General features: G+C 38.7%; 2 protein-coding genes across 3 annotated transcripts in view; one reads left to right on the plus strand and one right to left on the minus strand.

The window, feature by feature from the left end:
• LOC149941191 (VWFA and cache domain-containing protein 1) overlaps positions 1–10,083 on the plus strand; it is a 29,118-nt gene extending 19,035 nt beyond the window's left edge. Inside the window, exons 3-19 of the mRNA XM_090180200.1 lie at positions 4,188–4,336; positions 4,410–4,528; positions 4,601–4,884; positions 5,083–5,218; positions 5,308–5,535; positions 5,600–5,836; positions 5,903–6,288; positions 6,354–6,769; positions 6,845–7,039; positions 7,109–7,430; positions 7,495–7,557; positions 7,625–7,714; positions 7,789–7,904; positions 7,979–8,095; positions 8,161–8,306; positions 8,363–8,596; positions 8,654–10,083. Of these exons, the coding sequence (XP_090036326.1) occupies positions 4,188–4,336; positions 4,410–4,528; positions 4,601–4,884; positions 5,083–5,218; positions 5,308–5,535; positions 5,600–5,836; positions 5,903–6,288; positions 6,354–6,769; positions 6,845–7,039; positions 7,109–7,430; positions 7,495–7,557; positions 7,625–7,714; positions 7,789–7,904; positions 7,979–8,095; positions 8,161–8,306; positions 8,363–8,596; positions 8,654–9,111 (3,696 nt within the window). The 3' untranslated portion in view covers positions 9,112–10,083. The remainder of the gene's footprint in view (positions 1–4,187; positions 4,337–4,409; positions 4,529–4,600; positions 4,885–5,082; positions 5,219–5,307; positions 5,536–5,599; positions 5,837–5,902; positions 6,289–6,353; positions 6,770–6,844; positions 7,040–7,108; positions 7,431–7,494; positions 7,558–7,624; positions 7,715–7,788; positions 7,905–7,978; positions 8,096–8,160; positions 8,307–8,362; positions 8,597–8,653) is intronic.
• Positions 10,084–10,290: 207 nt separating this feature from the next.
• Positions 10,291–15,254, minus strand: LOC149941192 (myophilin-like). 2 transcript variants are annotated; one of them, XM_090180202.1, is made up of 8 exons: positions 15,198–15,254; positions 15,027–15,129; positions 11,430–14,950; positions 11,275–11,351; positions 11,017–11,171; positions 10,884–10,950; positions 10,693–10,830; positions 10,291–10,633 (listed from the first exon to the last, which is right to left on the minus strand). In XM_090180202.1, the coding sequence occupies exons 4-8, from the start codon at positions 11,320–11,322 to the stop codon at positions 10,433–10,435; spliced, it is 609 nt and encodes a 202-aa protein (XP_090036328.1). In that variant the 5' UTR covers positions 11,323–11,351; positions 11,430–14,950; positions 15,027–15,129; positions 15,198–15,254; the 3' UTR covers positions 10,291–10,432. The 2 variants fall into 2 exon arrangements, with proteins under 2 accessions (XP_090036328.1, XP_090036327.1); XM_090180201.1 differs by lacking the exons at positions 11,430–14,950; positions 15,027–15,129; positions 15,198–15,254 and having other exon boundaries at positions 11,275–11,423.
• Positions 15,255–15,526: the final 272 nt, after the last annotated feature.

Here is a 15,526-nt window from a genome sequence, read left to right on the forward strand (position 1 = left end):
CGGGCTTTTCCAGCGTGGGCCCCGGCCTTTTCACCGAAGAGGGGGACATCTTCCTTCTACTCGCCGCTTTAAAGTTGCTTCGAGGATGCCCCGACCGCTGATAGCTCCGACAATAGCGTGGATGGGGGACAAACCTATACCGACTTCTGCAGTTGGTTTGATTTTTCGGTCGGCCTAACTCAAAGAAAATTCCAGGTGCATCTTCTTAGTTATTTCGGGGCGCGGGAAGATCAAAGAGAAACTAATTAGGCGAACTTTCTTTATTGGGCTCCTATCCATTTTTATTATAAAAGCTTTGGCCCTACCCAGTGCGCCCGTGTATATCCACTTTTAGTTCCACATTGAAATATATTTCGATAAAAGTGGAACTATTGGTTTCTTTGAAGCGTAGTAGTAGTAGTAGTAGTACTTTGCAACCCCTTTCGTAACTTTTTATCCGGGCTTCATATCAACATCATTCTTTTTCAAAGAACTTATAAGGCAACCTGCAAAGCCAAGATTCGTCAGCTTAAACTATTTAATTTCAATAGGTGTTTCTATAAAATATACAATAAAAAATTAGAAGTATAAAATGTTTTTATCCGCGTCACGAGCGCAAGTTATTTAAATGCTTTACTCGCGCGCGGGTTTCAGATTGCGAAGGGTCTAGTTACTGCAGCTCGTGCTCTCTACCTTCAAGCGCTACGGCTAAGTAAAGTAGGCCGAGGGGCTAACCACTCTGAAAATCTGTACACCGATTGCATAATTATGAAAATGAGTACAGCCTTTGGTAGTGCTAAATCTGTACTCACTTACGTAATCATTTTAGTGCAGTCAAAGCTACAGGCCTGTACACCGATTACGAGGAGTGATCAGCCCTCGACGTAGGCAAAACATTGTCACATGACCTCCCGTATTTTATAGAAACACCTATTTAGGCAGAGCGTTTAATTTTATCCCTCCTGAAGTTTCAGGGATTTTCTACGCACCAAGAGCTATTTCCCAGAACTACTAATCAATGTCGTTCCTTTTTAATACCATTTTCCTGAATCGTTTCTACCGTTCAAACGTAGTCCCGTCATTTTAAACGAATTACCTTATTTCTATCACGATACCCATTGGGGCCCGTAACTTTTGGGCCCTTGATTTCTCAGCAACCGCTGAGGCCACAAATCGAGGGGTCCGTCACTTAAGGAAAATGTGTACAAGATTCGGAATCAAGGAATCTTATAGAGTTTATTCCAAAGATTCGCGATTCCATCTGGATTCCGTGATTCCACGCTGATTGGGTATGATTCCACGCTGATTGGGTATGATTCCACGCTGATTGGGTATGATTCCACGCTGATTGGGTATGATTCCACGCTGATTGGGTATGATTCCACGCTGATTGGGTATGATTCCACGCTGATTGGGTATGATTCCACGCTGATTGGGTATGATTCCACGCTGATTGGGTATGATTCCACGCTGATTGGGGATGATTCCACGCTGATTGGGGATGATTCCACGCTGATTGGGGATGATTCCACGCTGATTGGGGATGATTCCACGCTGATTGGGGATGATTCCACGCTGATTGGGGATGATTCCACGCTGATTGGGGATGATTCCACGCTGATTGGGGATGATTCCACGCTGATTGGGGATGATTCCACGCTGATTGGGGATGATTCCACGCTGATTGGGGATGATTCCACGCTGATTGGGGATGATTCCACGCTGATTGGGGATGATTCCACGCTGATTGGGGATGATTCCACGCTGATTGGGGATGATTCCACGCTGATTGGGGATGATTCCACGCTGATTGGGGATGATTCCACGCTGATTGGGGATGATTCCACGCTGATTGGGGATGATTCCACGCTGATTGGGGATGATTCCACGCTGATTGGGGATGATTCCACGCTGATTGGGGATGATTCCACGCTGATTAGGGATGATTCCACGCTGATTGGGGATGATTCCACGCTGATTGGGGATGATTCCACGCTGATTGGGGATGATTCCACGCTGATTGGGGATGATTCCCTTATGATTCCGTGATTCGAAGTTGATTCCCTTATGATTCCGTGATTCGAAGTTGATTCCCTTATGATTCCGTGATTCGAAGTTGATTCCCTTATGATTCCGTGATTCGAAGTTGATTCCCTTATGATTCCGTGATTCGAAGTTGATTCCCTTATGATTCCGTGATTCGAAGTTGATTCCCTTATGATTCCGTGATTCGAAGTTGATTCCCTTATGATTCCGTGATTCGAAGTTGATTCCCTTATGATTCCGTGATTCGAAGTTGATTCCCTTATGATTCCGTGATTCGAAGTTGATTCCCTTATGATTCCGTGATTCGAAGTTGATTCCCTTATGATTCCGTGATTCGAAGTTGATTCCCTTATGATTCCGTGATTCGAAGTTGATTCCCTTATGATTCCGTGATTCGAAGTTGATTCCCTTATGATTCCGTGATTCGAAGTTGATTCCCTTATGATTCCGTGATTCGAAGTTGATTCCCTTATGATTCCGTGATTCGAAGTTGATTCCCTTATGATTCCGTGATTCGAAGTTGATTCCCTTATGATTCCGTGATTCGAAGTTGATTCCCTTATGATTCCGTGATTCGAAGTTGATTCCCTTATGATTCCGTGATTCGAAGTTGATTTCCTTATGATTCCGTGATTCGAAGTTGATTTCCTTATGATTCCGTGATTCGAAGTTGATTCCCTTATGATTCCGTGATTCGAAGTTGATTCCCTTATGATTCCGTGATTCGAAGTTGATTTCCTTATGATTCCGTGATTCGAAGTTGATTTCCTTATGATTCCGTGATTCGAAGTTGATTTCCTTATGATTCCGTGATTCGAAGTTGATTTCCTTATGATTCCGTGATTCGAAGTTGATTTCCTTATGATTCCGTGAGAAGTTGATTTCCTTATGATTCCGTGATTCGAAGTTGATTTCCTTATGAGTCCGTGATTCGAAGTTGATTTCCTTATGAGTCCGTGATTCGAAGTTGATTTCCTTATGAGTCCGTGATTCGAAGTTGATTTCCTTATGATTCCGTGATTCGAAGTTGATTTCCTTATGATTCCGTGATTCGAAGTTGATTTCCTTATGATTCCGTGATTGGAACACGATTTTTTGATTCTGAATAATGTATGATTCCCGCCTATAGATTCGGGCGATTCGGAATCAAGGAATCATAGCCTGTACATGATTCCTTGAAGTGACGGACCCCTCGCCACAAATATAAACGATACGTCCATTAAATTTTCTCTCGATCGCGATACCAATTTGGGGCCCTTAAATTTGGGAAATTGTTTTCTTGAAAACCGCTGAGACCACATATGTAAACGAATACGTCGGTTCTAAGGTATAAAATTTGATCTCGATAGCGATGCCCGTTGGGGGCCCATACATTTGACTGATATGGAACGAATATCACGGCGGGGCCGACTTGTTATGGAATTGCTTTTACAGTTCCGCGGGGAAAAAAGGAAAGAACTTAAGAACTTGATCTCTTCTTTTCACTAGTTTCTCTTCTCTTTTATCATCTTCTGTTTTCTTCTAAAACAGTCCTCAGAGTATCGTTTGAACTTTTCTAAAACGCCCTTGCATTATTGTAGTTTAACATTTGCGTGTAAGTAACGTCGCGATTTGAGTGATAAAATTAGCGGTAAATTATTGGCCTTTCGGTAGCTTTAAGAACGGTTTTGAAGATGCGCTTTCTCTTTTCAAACCTGATAATAAAACCCTTTGATGTAAAATTTTAGCTTCACTGGCTATAAAAAGTGAATAGAGGGATTGGGAAAAATCTCGTTAAATGTTGGGTTGGACAATAGGTATACAGCCCGCGCGTTTGTAGCTTTTACTATCATGTTTCATACAAACGTAGAAAACCAGGAAATTTTATTTTCACAAAAAAGTCTGGGAAATATCAGAAATCTTGAAATAATTATTATAAATCCGGGAAACTTAAAATAGACTGCTTTTATGTTTTAAAGTCTATGCTCTTGGGCCTGCAAAAATCGGGGAAATGAGTTTTCCATATTTTATATAGAAGCTCTAGCTTTTTTAATCTCTTACAATATGCGTGTTTTAATGACTTTTTTTTATTAAAAATATTTTAATATCATGCATTCCTTATGAAATATTACTTATTTTAGTTATTAAATTGAAAATGTGACTTAAAATAAATTTTTTTATAGATCTCAAAACGCCTCCGAGACAAAATGGAGCGTTACTTAAATATACTCAATAAAAATAAGATGGCTGTTGAAAGTTTACATCAACATCACTTAGAAAATCCTTTAACTGAGATAAATCAGTGCTGTAAAATGAATTTTCTTAATTTAAAGTATGTTACAAATATCCTCCTTTAAAAGGAAATCAAATTGGAAAAAATTATTTAATTATTTTTATCATTCAAGATACGACGATCATTTTGGCATTCCTATTTCAAAGGATTCTACTTGCGATTCCTTTTCTGGAACTCATCCCCTAAGCTTACCATATGATGCCTTTTTACCTGGAGTTAATTTGTCCAAAGGTTTTTATATTAACTATTATTGGTTGACATCCTGTTCTAAATGATAGTAAAATAACTTTTGGTTTATTTCAGTGTTCAAACAAAATCTACAAGATAACCCATCTTTAAAGTGGCAATACTTTATTTCTACAACGGGTGTGCATTCAGAATTTCCCGCATACAATTTAGAAACTGAGCTGGGCTGCAAATTGGAAACTGAAGCCAGGCATCGAAACGTGTATTTTCGAACCGTCCAACCTTATACCAAACACGTTGTTATTGTGATTGATCATGGGAATTCTATGAGTCCTTTTCAGTTGGCCACTGCTAAAACTATTGGAAAATATATTTTGTCTAGTCTGTCTCATCATGATAAGGTATCATTTAGCAAAAGTAGCACAGACACAGTGGCATATAAGGGGCATAGTTTTGATTGTACTGGCAACCTCTTCTCAAACGCGCACACACACACCACCACCCCTACCCCTCCCCTTGGAATTTCTAACTATGCCACTGCACCAAGAGATAATTTTTTAAAGTTATGCTTAACTTGTTTGTTCATTATTAAATTTAAGGTGGGGTTAATAGGACTGGCAGCTGAAGCCCAATTTCCACAAAGTGGGGGCTGTCATGCCCAACAAATGGCTCATGCAACTTACGAAACTAAATATCAGTTTAGTCGTTTCATAGATGGACTTCAGAAAACATCTGGTTGGTCAATATAAATAACTATTTCTTATGGCAATTGATATTTTTATTATTATTCTTTTTAAGAATTATGGTAACTTTATTTTTAATAGATGGAGTTAATCATCTTATGGGTTTCAAAAAAGCTTTCAAAATGATACAGAATACATTAGATTTCAGTTCGAACTCGACCAATATCAACTCTGAAGCTTTAATTGTGTATATAAGCCGAGGGCTGCTCTCTTCTATTGCTGATGCTAAGGTCATAATGGAAAACATTGCTCATGAAAACTATAAAACATTGAACAGAGTTATTATTAATACTTACACAATATTGGAAGGTTTGTTTTTTTAAACAATTTTGATGAAAAAAGTATTTATTTAGTAAATGTTTATTTATTATAGAGGGAAAACCAGTCACATTTGAGAAAACGTTCCTCCAAGATGTAGCGGAACAAAATTACAAGCAGTATCACATAAGTGACATAGCTAGCGACAGGAAAATAAAACCAGGGGTCATGGTTGCTGTAAATTCCAGCGAGAATATTACTACCATGATAGGCAACTTCCTATCAGTATTGTCATCAGAATATAACCCTACCATCCATTTCTCCTTACCGCATTGGGACACCATTGGCAAAGGTAATTAGAAAAGTTAACTCACTTTGATATATTTTCTAATGCCATTTTATAACTACTTGGTCTTAGGTCTCGTTGTGAGCATTACTCAACCTGTTTATGGAAGTTGTCTTCTGGGTGTTGTGGGCATTGATATTCCAGTTGCTGATTTGGCCGATGGAGTGACTTATTATGGCCATCTACCCCACTCGTACGCATTCCTTATGGAAGAAACTGGTGTTGCCATTATGCACCCTTCATTTCCCAGACCCGCTTACACAAGTGGTCAACCTATGCACACTGATATTTGGCATTTGGAGCAAAGAGGAGATACCAGACGTATTAGAAGGGACATTATCAAACAGACCTTTGGCGAAGAAAAAGTTCCTACCAATAGTTCAAATACTCCACTTTGGAGGTATGGTTTTCACATAGAAACAAATGAATCACTTTTACTTCAATACAACTGGCACAAGGTTAGCTTTCTAATTGTATTTTGTAATAAAAGGCAAAAATTTATTTGGTGAGGAATCTTTAACAGGTTGAGGGCACACCATACACCGTTTGCATTGTCACTTCAACACGTAAAGATTGGAAGAAAGGAAAACTTGGCAAAGGAAGTCATCGCCCTGCGGTTTTTACTTACCACCGTTTAGATCTAATTCTTCCACCAACATCAGTTAAGCTATGCAGGCACTTGAAACAACTCTCAACGACAGATGTCAGCACCATCTTCTTATCTGCAGCTACGTTTGAGTCTCCCTTTGAGTATTTATTGAAAGAAGAAACCCCAGAAATGGCAGATAGATATTTGTCCTACTTACACGACATGACTGGTACCATCACAAATCCTGGGTTGAAGGACTCCGTTAGAAAAGATGTTTTAACAGTGGCCATCATTACAGACCACTGGAAAAAAAAGTTGGACAATGAATTTTCAAAATATACTGTCAGAAAGTAAGAACAAAGCTTTAGTTAAGATCTCATTCTCTGCCCTACCCATTCTTACATATCTTTTTTTTTTTGTTACAGATTTGTAGCTACCCAAGGGGGGGTGTTTTTGACATACCCAGGCACTGTAATTGACAAAACGTATGATCCTACCAAAAGGGAATGGTTTACTAGAGCCATAGAGTTCCCAGGACGTGTGATAGTTTCAGCTCCTTATTTAGATGTTGGTGGTGCTGGCTACATTGTTACTATTTCTTCAGTCATATTGGAGGGAAAGTGCGTGTTTTAAATTATTTTCTGTATTAGTAGAAATGTTCAAGTATCTCTAACGCAACAAAAAATTAGGTACGCCTCAATGCACAGTACTAGTGATCCCGTTACAGCTGTAATTGGAATGGACTTGACTCTGGGCTATTTTTACAAGATTATTACTGAAGTTATTTCCATTTGCCAAGAAGATAGAATCACTTGTTTTCTTTTGGATGACCGTGGATATTTAATATCACATCCAAGTTTTATTGAACCCAATTCTAGGGCCACTGCCGAACAACAGCATATAACTCACAAAGAACCCCTTGTCGCTGGCGATGTTTTGAACCATAAGTACTTTGCAGAGAAGAAATTATGCAATAGTTTCAGTGATAGAACCATTCAGAGATTTTATCAAGTATGTTCTAAGACTTGCGATAAATTTTGTCTGTCAAAATGTAATTTTTTTAATATATTTTTAGTTTAACACCAGCTTTCCTTTTTTGACAAATTTGGTTCAAGGAGAATCATGTGCTAAATATATGGTAATATAATTAATTAATATTAGCATATTGAGTTCCATTTTTGTGGCGTTGACAATTTATTATTCAGATGACTCCGGTTCCTGGAACAAACATTTTTGTAGGCATAGTCAATCAAACTTGTCATGACGTTATAACTACATTTTGTCCTTGTTCCACTGTGAGTAAAATGGTTTCTGTTTTTGTCCTGGTAGGCTATAAATAAATCTATTTGCCTCTAAATTTTAACTTCAGACTGATCGGCTTTGTTTAAATTGTCATCGTATGGAACAAACTGAATGTGAATGCCCTTGTGAATGTCCCCTTGAAGTGAATCTGTGCTCTGGCCAGTTAATGGATGAAAATGACAAGTGATTATTGTTCCTAATTTTCTCAAATTGTTTTTAAATTTACATAATTGTAAAATGTTAATTTATTATCATAGCAACCCCAGCTGTCCTCGCTTTCCAGAAGAGCCTCATGTTCCGGCTATTGATATGAACATAATGGAAAATCTAGAGTTGTGTTTTGCCAGTAAATGTCACGACAGAAAGACTAAAAAGTGAGCTATTCTAGTTATTTAACTAAGCTCTTAGCCTAATTTTCTTTCAACGTTTTTAATTTTAGCGACTGTTTTGGAGTTCTTGGGTGTGAGTGGTGCCAACTTGAAGCTGATGGTTTTACAAGCCTCAAAAAAGAATTCTGCACTGAGCAAAGGAAGTGCTTTGGTGGGGTTCTTGGTGCTAGAACTCCGTATGCTGACGAAATTATTGGTTAGTTTATATTTTGAACAAGTTTTTGCATTTTTGTCAATCTCAATTTATAATAGGTCTACCAGTGGAAGACTACTTTTCAATAAACAACACTCCAGTTGGTCCCGTAGCGGGAGGAATCATCAGCTGCTTCTTGGTTTTTGCATTTGCTGTTTACTGTTATCGATCCCATATCAATAGAGGAGGCTCTACTGAATACATTGCCTCACCACCAGATGGAAACATTCATCCATCTCAAATGGAAAATGACATTGATGAACTTGACCCAAATGAGGATCATGTTTATAGAGGTATAGGGAAAATCTTTTTAAAAGAAAATTTTTTGTTAATTCATTTACACATTTTAGCTGCTTGCTCCAACATAGTTTTGGCAAGCTTTGATAATGCGGCAGTTATCTCCCCGTATCGATTTGCAGCCACAGGGCGGTATAGGCGACCAGGTGGGGATTCGGATCCAGGTTATAGCACAATGACACCGCATGACGAGTCTGAAAACGTTCCTTATATCGAACCATTGCTGATGGGTAAAGATCGTCCAAGAGCACCGGCTTCTCAATTATCCGTTAGTAGTTGTAGTCGGGCTTCGTCTCCTTCAACTTACAATCCAAATGCAAGAACTCCACCTGAAAGTGGTGGACTAACAAGTACAGGGGGTCCTGTACCAGCAGTTAGGAGTTGTAATAGCCCAGTATTTACTAATGTTCCTCATCACAACTGGGGCCAAATGTTCAGCAGAGATCTAACTCAAACTGTTATACCCGAAATTCAAATTCACGCCCAAGTTCATATGGCTGATACTCGTTAATTTTTTTCATCTATTCATTTGTTGACTCATCACAATCCTTTTAACATTTGAACACATTATTTATGCTGTTTTTCTACCGAATGTTGATCGCTTTAATTTTTTATAAGCCTACTTTTTAATTAACCTTAAAAAACTCCTTCAGTGTATTATGATAGTCAATGGTGCGAAAGAGGAGATTTCTCTTGTGTCTAAAGTTCTATTTATAAATGTACAGTTTCAGAGTAATAGATGAAAAATGCATGTTCGCTACAGTAACATGTATGATGTAAAGTTAGTGTATATATAAGACAAAATAGTGTGCAATTTTAACTTCCATTACAAAAACCTGTTTTTAGACATTAGCGTAGCTAAAAATTTCTATGCACCCTCGTTTCACAATTTTTAAATATGCAGTATACATCTTTATCGTTTATACAGATATAATGCAGTGGCAGAAATTGGGGGGACAGAATTAAAAAAGTCAATGCTTTGAGATTTTGGCAAGGGGGTCTAGACCAGGAGAATTTAACTAGTTTACACCACTGGTATAATGATTTCATTGGTTCACTTATTAACTTTAGATTGTATAGTCAAAAATTTAATTTAAAACTTAGTTTAACATTAGTATTTTTAATAAGAGGGGTACTTTTTATATTTTCATTTATTGATATGGTCAATAGTATTTAAGTTAGAAGCAATTTGTTTATACACTAAACAAAGTGTCCAATTTTCAGGTTCTATTGAGCAAAAATTTTTATGGTTTTAATGCATACCAAGTTTCCTAATAACAGTTGTACATATGTTATGGTTTTTAAATTAACTTGCTGTATAACTAGTTTTAATCAAATTATAACCAGTGTTTATGTATATATAGAAATTTTGTAGGAGTGTAGATAAGTGCTTTTTACAAAAGATTTTTTTAAAAAAATGTAAAAAAAGTTTGAAAATCCATTGTAATTATGGAATAAAAATTTACCAGGTTTTCTAAATGTAGTAGGAACTAACGTTTTATTTTTTAAATATTTCATGTTCCATTAAAACAAACACATTTGGCAACAGTTTGATACAATGCTCTTTTAAAAATGTAAAAAAAATTGGAAAATAAGCTAATTTTAACAGGGATATTTTCCTCTTATGAAAATATCATTTCTTAAACCCCGATTTCTTTTATGAGATTCAACCTTTAAAAACGATTGCGTATTGTAATATATATAAATTTTATATAAAAAAAGTTTTTTTTTAAAAAAATAGCAGGACATTTTCAGGTAACAATGCAGTGTCAGTATAAAATTCCAAAAGTTTTTGACATAGTTAATGGTGAAGTAAAAATTAAAGTCTCTTTTCACTTTAATTTTCCTTCTGGAATAATTTGTCGCGAGGCTCCATATGGCGTCATTCCCGATTGGGTAGCTCCCTTGTAATTACCTGCTTGCAATGACAAAATACTCTTGCCTTGATTTAACGTTTCTTTCGAGAAGCTTCTACGATTTTCATTCCCAACTTTTACTCCTATTGTTGGTCCATCAAAACCATTCTTTTGAGCCTATATAAATATTACATTATTTTTGTTTATATTATTAACAGTACCATATCAAACTATACCAAGCCTCCTAATGCAAAAAGAAAATTCACTACTATATATAAATTCTTCCTCTCGTATAAATCATTAACTTGGAAGAGGTCATGGGCTTTCAGTCCGTAATCCAAACAACCTTTTAAAAATATTTCCAAGTTTTCTCGCTAAAGAGAAAGTTACATTATTTAACTTGCAAGAATTTGTATTATAAATTCACCTGTTTAAAAGGGGTTTTCATAGTATTAATTTTTATTCTTGAGCTTGGGTTCAAGGTATTAATTAATCTATAAATGAAGAAAGAACTGGGTGTAAGTACGTTTTACAAATAATCATGTGAGCAATTTACTAACGAACAAAGAGCGATTCCATCTTTAAGACAATCAGCAAAGTCAAATTGATCCTGAATTCCCTTTTCCGAATTAGACGGTGCTAAATCTAGTTTCGTAACTTCTTTAATCCATTGAATTGCTTGTAAAGCTCGATTCAAATCGAATTTGGATTGCGCCTAGTAAAAGCAGGGATTAAAAAATATCAATGAAAAATGTCCCCTGGCGCTGTTTACCCCAATTTCATAGAAAATAATTGTTGATATGTTAATATTTATTTACTTTTAATTGACATTCTCGGCTCAAGCCATAGCACGGACCGTGGTTCATATTTAGCAATGTTTTTAATACAATTTGAACTGTTAAAAAATTTAAATACTTTTATGAACTTTTGGAAGCACGGACGCGGCGTCATATAAGATGAAATAAAAACACACTTCAGTTCCTGGGTAACGCAAGGTGGTTGGGTGGGGCTAAAATTCCTGTTGAAGTGTAATCCAATAGCGAGAAGCCTTTCAATTAAAGTGGGGTTGTTTTTACAAAATAAAAAAGAATAGCTGGCAGGGATTTGCAAAATAAAATTTAAATATTATAAACGCGCATTTTTTAAATTATTTAAAAACTGATTTAGCATTCTTTGTAATGATATTAAAAATCGATAAAATAATTAAAACCCTAATTACTTTAGCTTACTTTGAGTAAATCTGTAAAAAAAAATTAATGACCTCATTTTAATTTGCATAGCCATAATAATGAAGTAATTTCATGGTAATACTTCCGAAATCATCGGGAACGTTTTCTTTCGGATTTTATTTCGGCGGTCTCGCTTGATCGACTTTGGGCATACCCCTCTGGCATACCCGTCCACCACCTTATTTATTTATTTATTTATTTAAAAGGAAAGACTACTAAGCTAAATAAGCTTGTAGGCAGTCATACAGGATAAAAAAGGAAAAAATTAATAATAATAATGTTGAAAAATGATAATAAAAATGTAGGAAAGGTGATATAGTACATCAGAAGAGGGCAACAACATAAGCGAAGGAGTACTGATAGGAGATGTTGTCGAGCGTGTTGGCCGGCCACCTGAATTAATGGCTTTAAAAGTCGCTTGATGACTTAGACCTAAGGTGGTTCCTTGGGTATTAGCCTAGCTGATTGTTATTATTAACTTCTGGGGCGTAGTACACTTAAATGTTTGTCCAGAGAGAGAATTCCAGTTAGAGACACAGCGGAAGGAAAAGTGGCACGGTCGAAGTTTCGTTTCGACGCAATCGAGGTTTGTTGATTTTAGCACAATGACACCGGGTACGGCGTAGAGAGTCAAACTGAAATAGGGTCGAGGGGCTGATGGACGATTTGCCTGACCAGATGTTCAAAACCTGGACAAGATCGTTCACGGCATGTCGGAGAAGCGGCAGGTCAAGCTTGAGGTGGTTGTTGTGGTCATCAGGGGTTAGGTTGTCAATACCCCTGCTAAGTTTGGTGAAACGGTTGTGGGCCTTCGTAACGTTGGCTTAGTCACTGAGGGAAGGTGCACTCCAGATCTCAGAGGCGTAGTTAATATACGGGAGTACAAGGGTATTGTATAGAGTACGGATGAGGAGTGGCGAGCGAAAGAAGTAGTTTCGACGTGTTAGGCCCGTAATGGAGCGGAATCGTTTGACGATTCTGGTAGTGTGGTTCCCAAAGGTCAAGGAGGGATCAACCCAGACACCAAGGTCGCGTATTGGGGAACCGAAATGGGAAAGTGGCACTCCGGTCAGGGTATAGGCCAAGGTGAAATTGTTGCGGTCGAGATGGTTGATACCACATTTATTCACATTAAAGGACATTCCGTGGTCTGTTGCCCAGTGGGCTACTGCGTTAAGATCAGTTTGTAGGCAATCATGATCTTCGGGGGACGCAACAGGGGATGCCAATTTTAGAGTCATCCGCAAAGAGGTAAATACAGGCATGTTGCACAACGCTAGGCATTGAGTTTATGAATACTGAGAACAGAACAGGTCCAGGCGCGCAGCCTTGAGGGACTCCACTAAGAGGGGACCGAGGACTAGAGGTTTGGCTTTGAAGGACGACAGAATGTTGGCGTCAGGAACATGGAGAGCCAGAGAAGGGCCAAGTCCTCGATGCCGGACTCCTGTAGTGCTTCGATGAGTTTCTGGTGAGGGATGGTGTTGAAAGCTTTACGAAAGTCTAAATAGATGACATCGACGGGCTTTTCGTCATCCAACCAGGTAGTCCAGTCGTTGGTTGCTGATAGCAGGTTGGAGGTGCATGAGTGTTTGGAGCAGAAGCCGTGTTGGGAGGGATGGAAGAAGTCGGTGTCTGCCAGGAAAGTGCGCAATTGATAGTCTGCTAGGCGCTCACTGACACGGGTAACATGGCACGTAACTGCAATCGGCCGATAGTTCGTGGGGGCGGTCCTCAAGCCAGCTTTAAAAAGTGGGGTGATGTTGGCACATTTCCAACTTGGCTGGTTGTGAAGCTTGTGGTGATGATTATCGAGAGGGCGGCAGCGAGTTGCTTTTAAAGTCTGGGGTTCAGGTGAAAATAGAGAAAGTTCGAGGTGGTGTCGCGGAAGGGTTGGTCGTCTGAGGCCGGCAGGTAGCAGTGGGAGATGCGGTGGAAGTGTTGGAAGTGACTTCCATAAAGTGGTCATTTAAGACTGTAGCCATAGGGCCCGTTGCAAAAGTCTGCTTTGCTAGAATCGCACATGTTAAATTCTATGGGCTAGCCCTTTGGCTAGGGCTTTTGCAACAGGCCCATAGACTTCGGGTCAGAACGCGAGACGCCATCCGGACCCTTCATTTCTGTAATGGTGAATTTGGATTTACGGAGTCTATTTACATGGCTGAAGAATGCCTTTGGGTTACTGGCGATTTGGGTAGTAAGGTGATATTCGGACTTCCGCTTAAAGTTACGGGCTTTATGATACGCAGTGTAGGCATCATCAACGGGGGGTAGTGCCTATATAGATTTTGATTGGACATAGCGGCGCCATGCTGTAGTTTTATAATTTCGGGATCACCCAAACCGCGCGGGAAAATGGACCGGTTGAGGTTTTTGCTGTTTGCGGAAGCAGTGAGGGTGTCAAGGAATGCAGTCCAACAGAGTTCCACATCATTGCGCACAAGTTCCTCGTCCCAGTTAAATCGCATTAATTGTTCGTAGTCGCCTTTGAAAAAATCCCTGCAGATTCGGGTCGGTTGGTTGGCCAGCTGGGAGGGGCAGGCCAGCTTAAATAGGATGACGTTGTGATCGCTTTTGCCAAGAGGGGGTAGCTGTGTAACGTTGTAAGTTAAAAGTTCAGTCGTAGTGAAGACAAGGTCCAGTACGCTAGGCTTCTGAAACCGACGACCTAAGCGGGTGAAGTCGTGGACATGCTGGAGCAGATGTAGTTCAGTGACATGATCGAGGAAGGTTTTGGTGGCTTCATCATAAGGTGGGGTGGCGGAGTGGTTAGCACTTTCACCTCGCAGCAAGAGGAGCCGGGTTCGATCCCCACTTGTGGCACTGGGTGAAAACTCGGAACAACTCCTGCGTTGAGTTTGCAAGTTCTCTCCCCACTTGTTTAAGGGGTTTTCCCCCGAGATCTTTGGTTTCCCCTTCCATAAAAACTTGCCACCACCCTCCTACGCATTGTAACCCGTTCACTTGAATTAAAGGCTTTAAAAGTCGCTCGATGACTTAGGCCAAGGGTGGTGCCTTGGGTATTAGCCTAGCTGATTATTGTTACTACTAAGAACGTATTTAGGATCCTAAAAACCTAGAACAAGGAAATGATAATCGGTGTGCAGTATCATCTGGTTGTCGCATAAAGGATATTTTTGAAATTTGACCCAGTTTTAAATCTCGTATTCAAACATTTATATACTTCATGGCACCGAACAAAGAACGAAATTCTTGCTAAGCAATGATTGAATCTGTCATTCCTTAATGTGTGAAATAGTAGTTTCTATAAAATAAAATATATAAAAGGTTTGAGCATCTTGGTATGCATCAGCTTTAAACTTCTGATTTCTATAATATACCGGCCAAAAGGATTCTCAATTTTGTCTTAAGGTTCTGGGTTGCACAATGGACCTCTGGTCGAAGTGCACGAATGGGCTTGCCCTTAGCCCTTCACCCCTTTCACTAATAATAATAATAATAATAATAATAATAATAATAATAATAATAATAAAATATAATGTTGCTCTTACATCACAGGACACAGCTTTATTAGTAAATTTTACACACGCACGAGAAAAAGCTATATTTCTCGCGACAGTAAGAGCCACGTTACATAATAAAAATAACTATTTAACCATAGATATAAGAAATGTATATAAAGGTCTAGATAAAATATTTCAAAGGGAGTGAATACGGAGGTGATAGCTAGCAGAAACGCGTAATTTCTGCAGGCTATCCTTATAAGGCGCTATCTATCGGTAAGAAAGCTCGTGCTATCGTCGCGAGAGCCATTGTCTCCTGCTTAAAAATTATACTAAAAGTCACCAACAGATGGTGTCTAAAGACTACGGTCTGCGGA

The sequence above is a fragment of the Leiobunum rupestre genome, chromosome 6, assembly GCF_980474605.1.
Source record: "Leiobunum rupestre chromosome 6, qqLeiRupe1.1.hap1, whole genome shotgun sequence".
In the NCBI taxonomy this organism is placed as follows: domain Eukaryota; kingdom Metazoa; phylum Arthropoda; class Arachnida; order Opiliones; family Sclerosomatidae; genus Leiobunum; species Leiobunum rupestre.

Bases quoted from the DNA above. Each gene is read 5' to 3' on its own strand.
- LOC149941192 (XM_090180202.1), bottom strand. From the start codon at position 11,322: ATGAACCACGGTCCGTGCTATGGCTTGAGCCGAGAATGTCAATTAAAA. The intron at 11,172-11,274 runs GTAAATAAATAT...TGCTTTTACTAG, and splicing joins GCCGAGAATGTCAATTAAAA to GCGCAATCCAAATTCGATTT. The intron at 10,831-10,883 runs GTGAATTTATAA...CTTTCTCTTTAG, and splicing joins TGAAAACCCCTTTTAAACAG to CGAGAAAACTTGGAAATATT.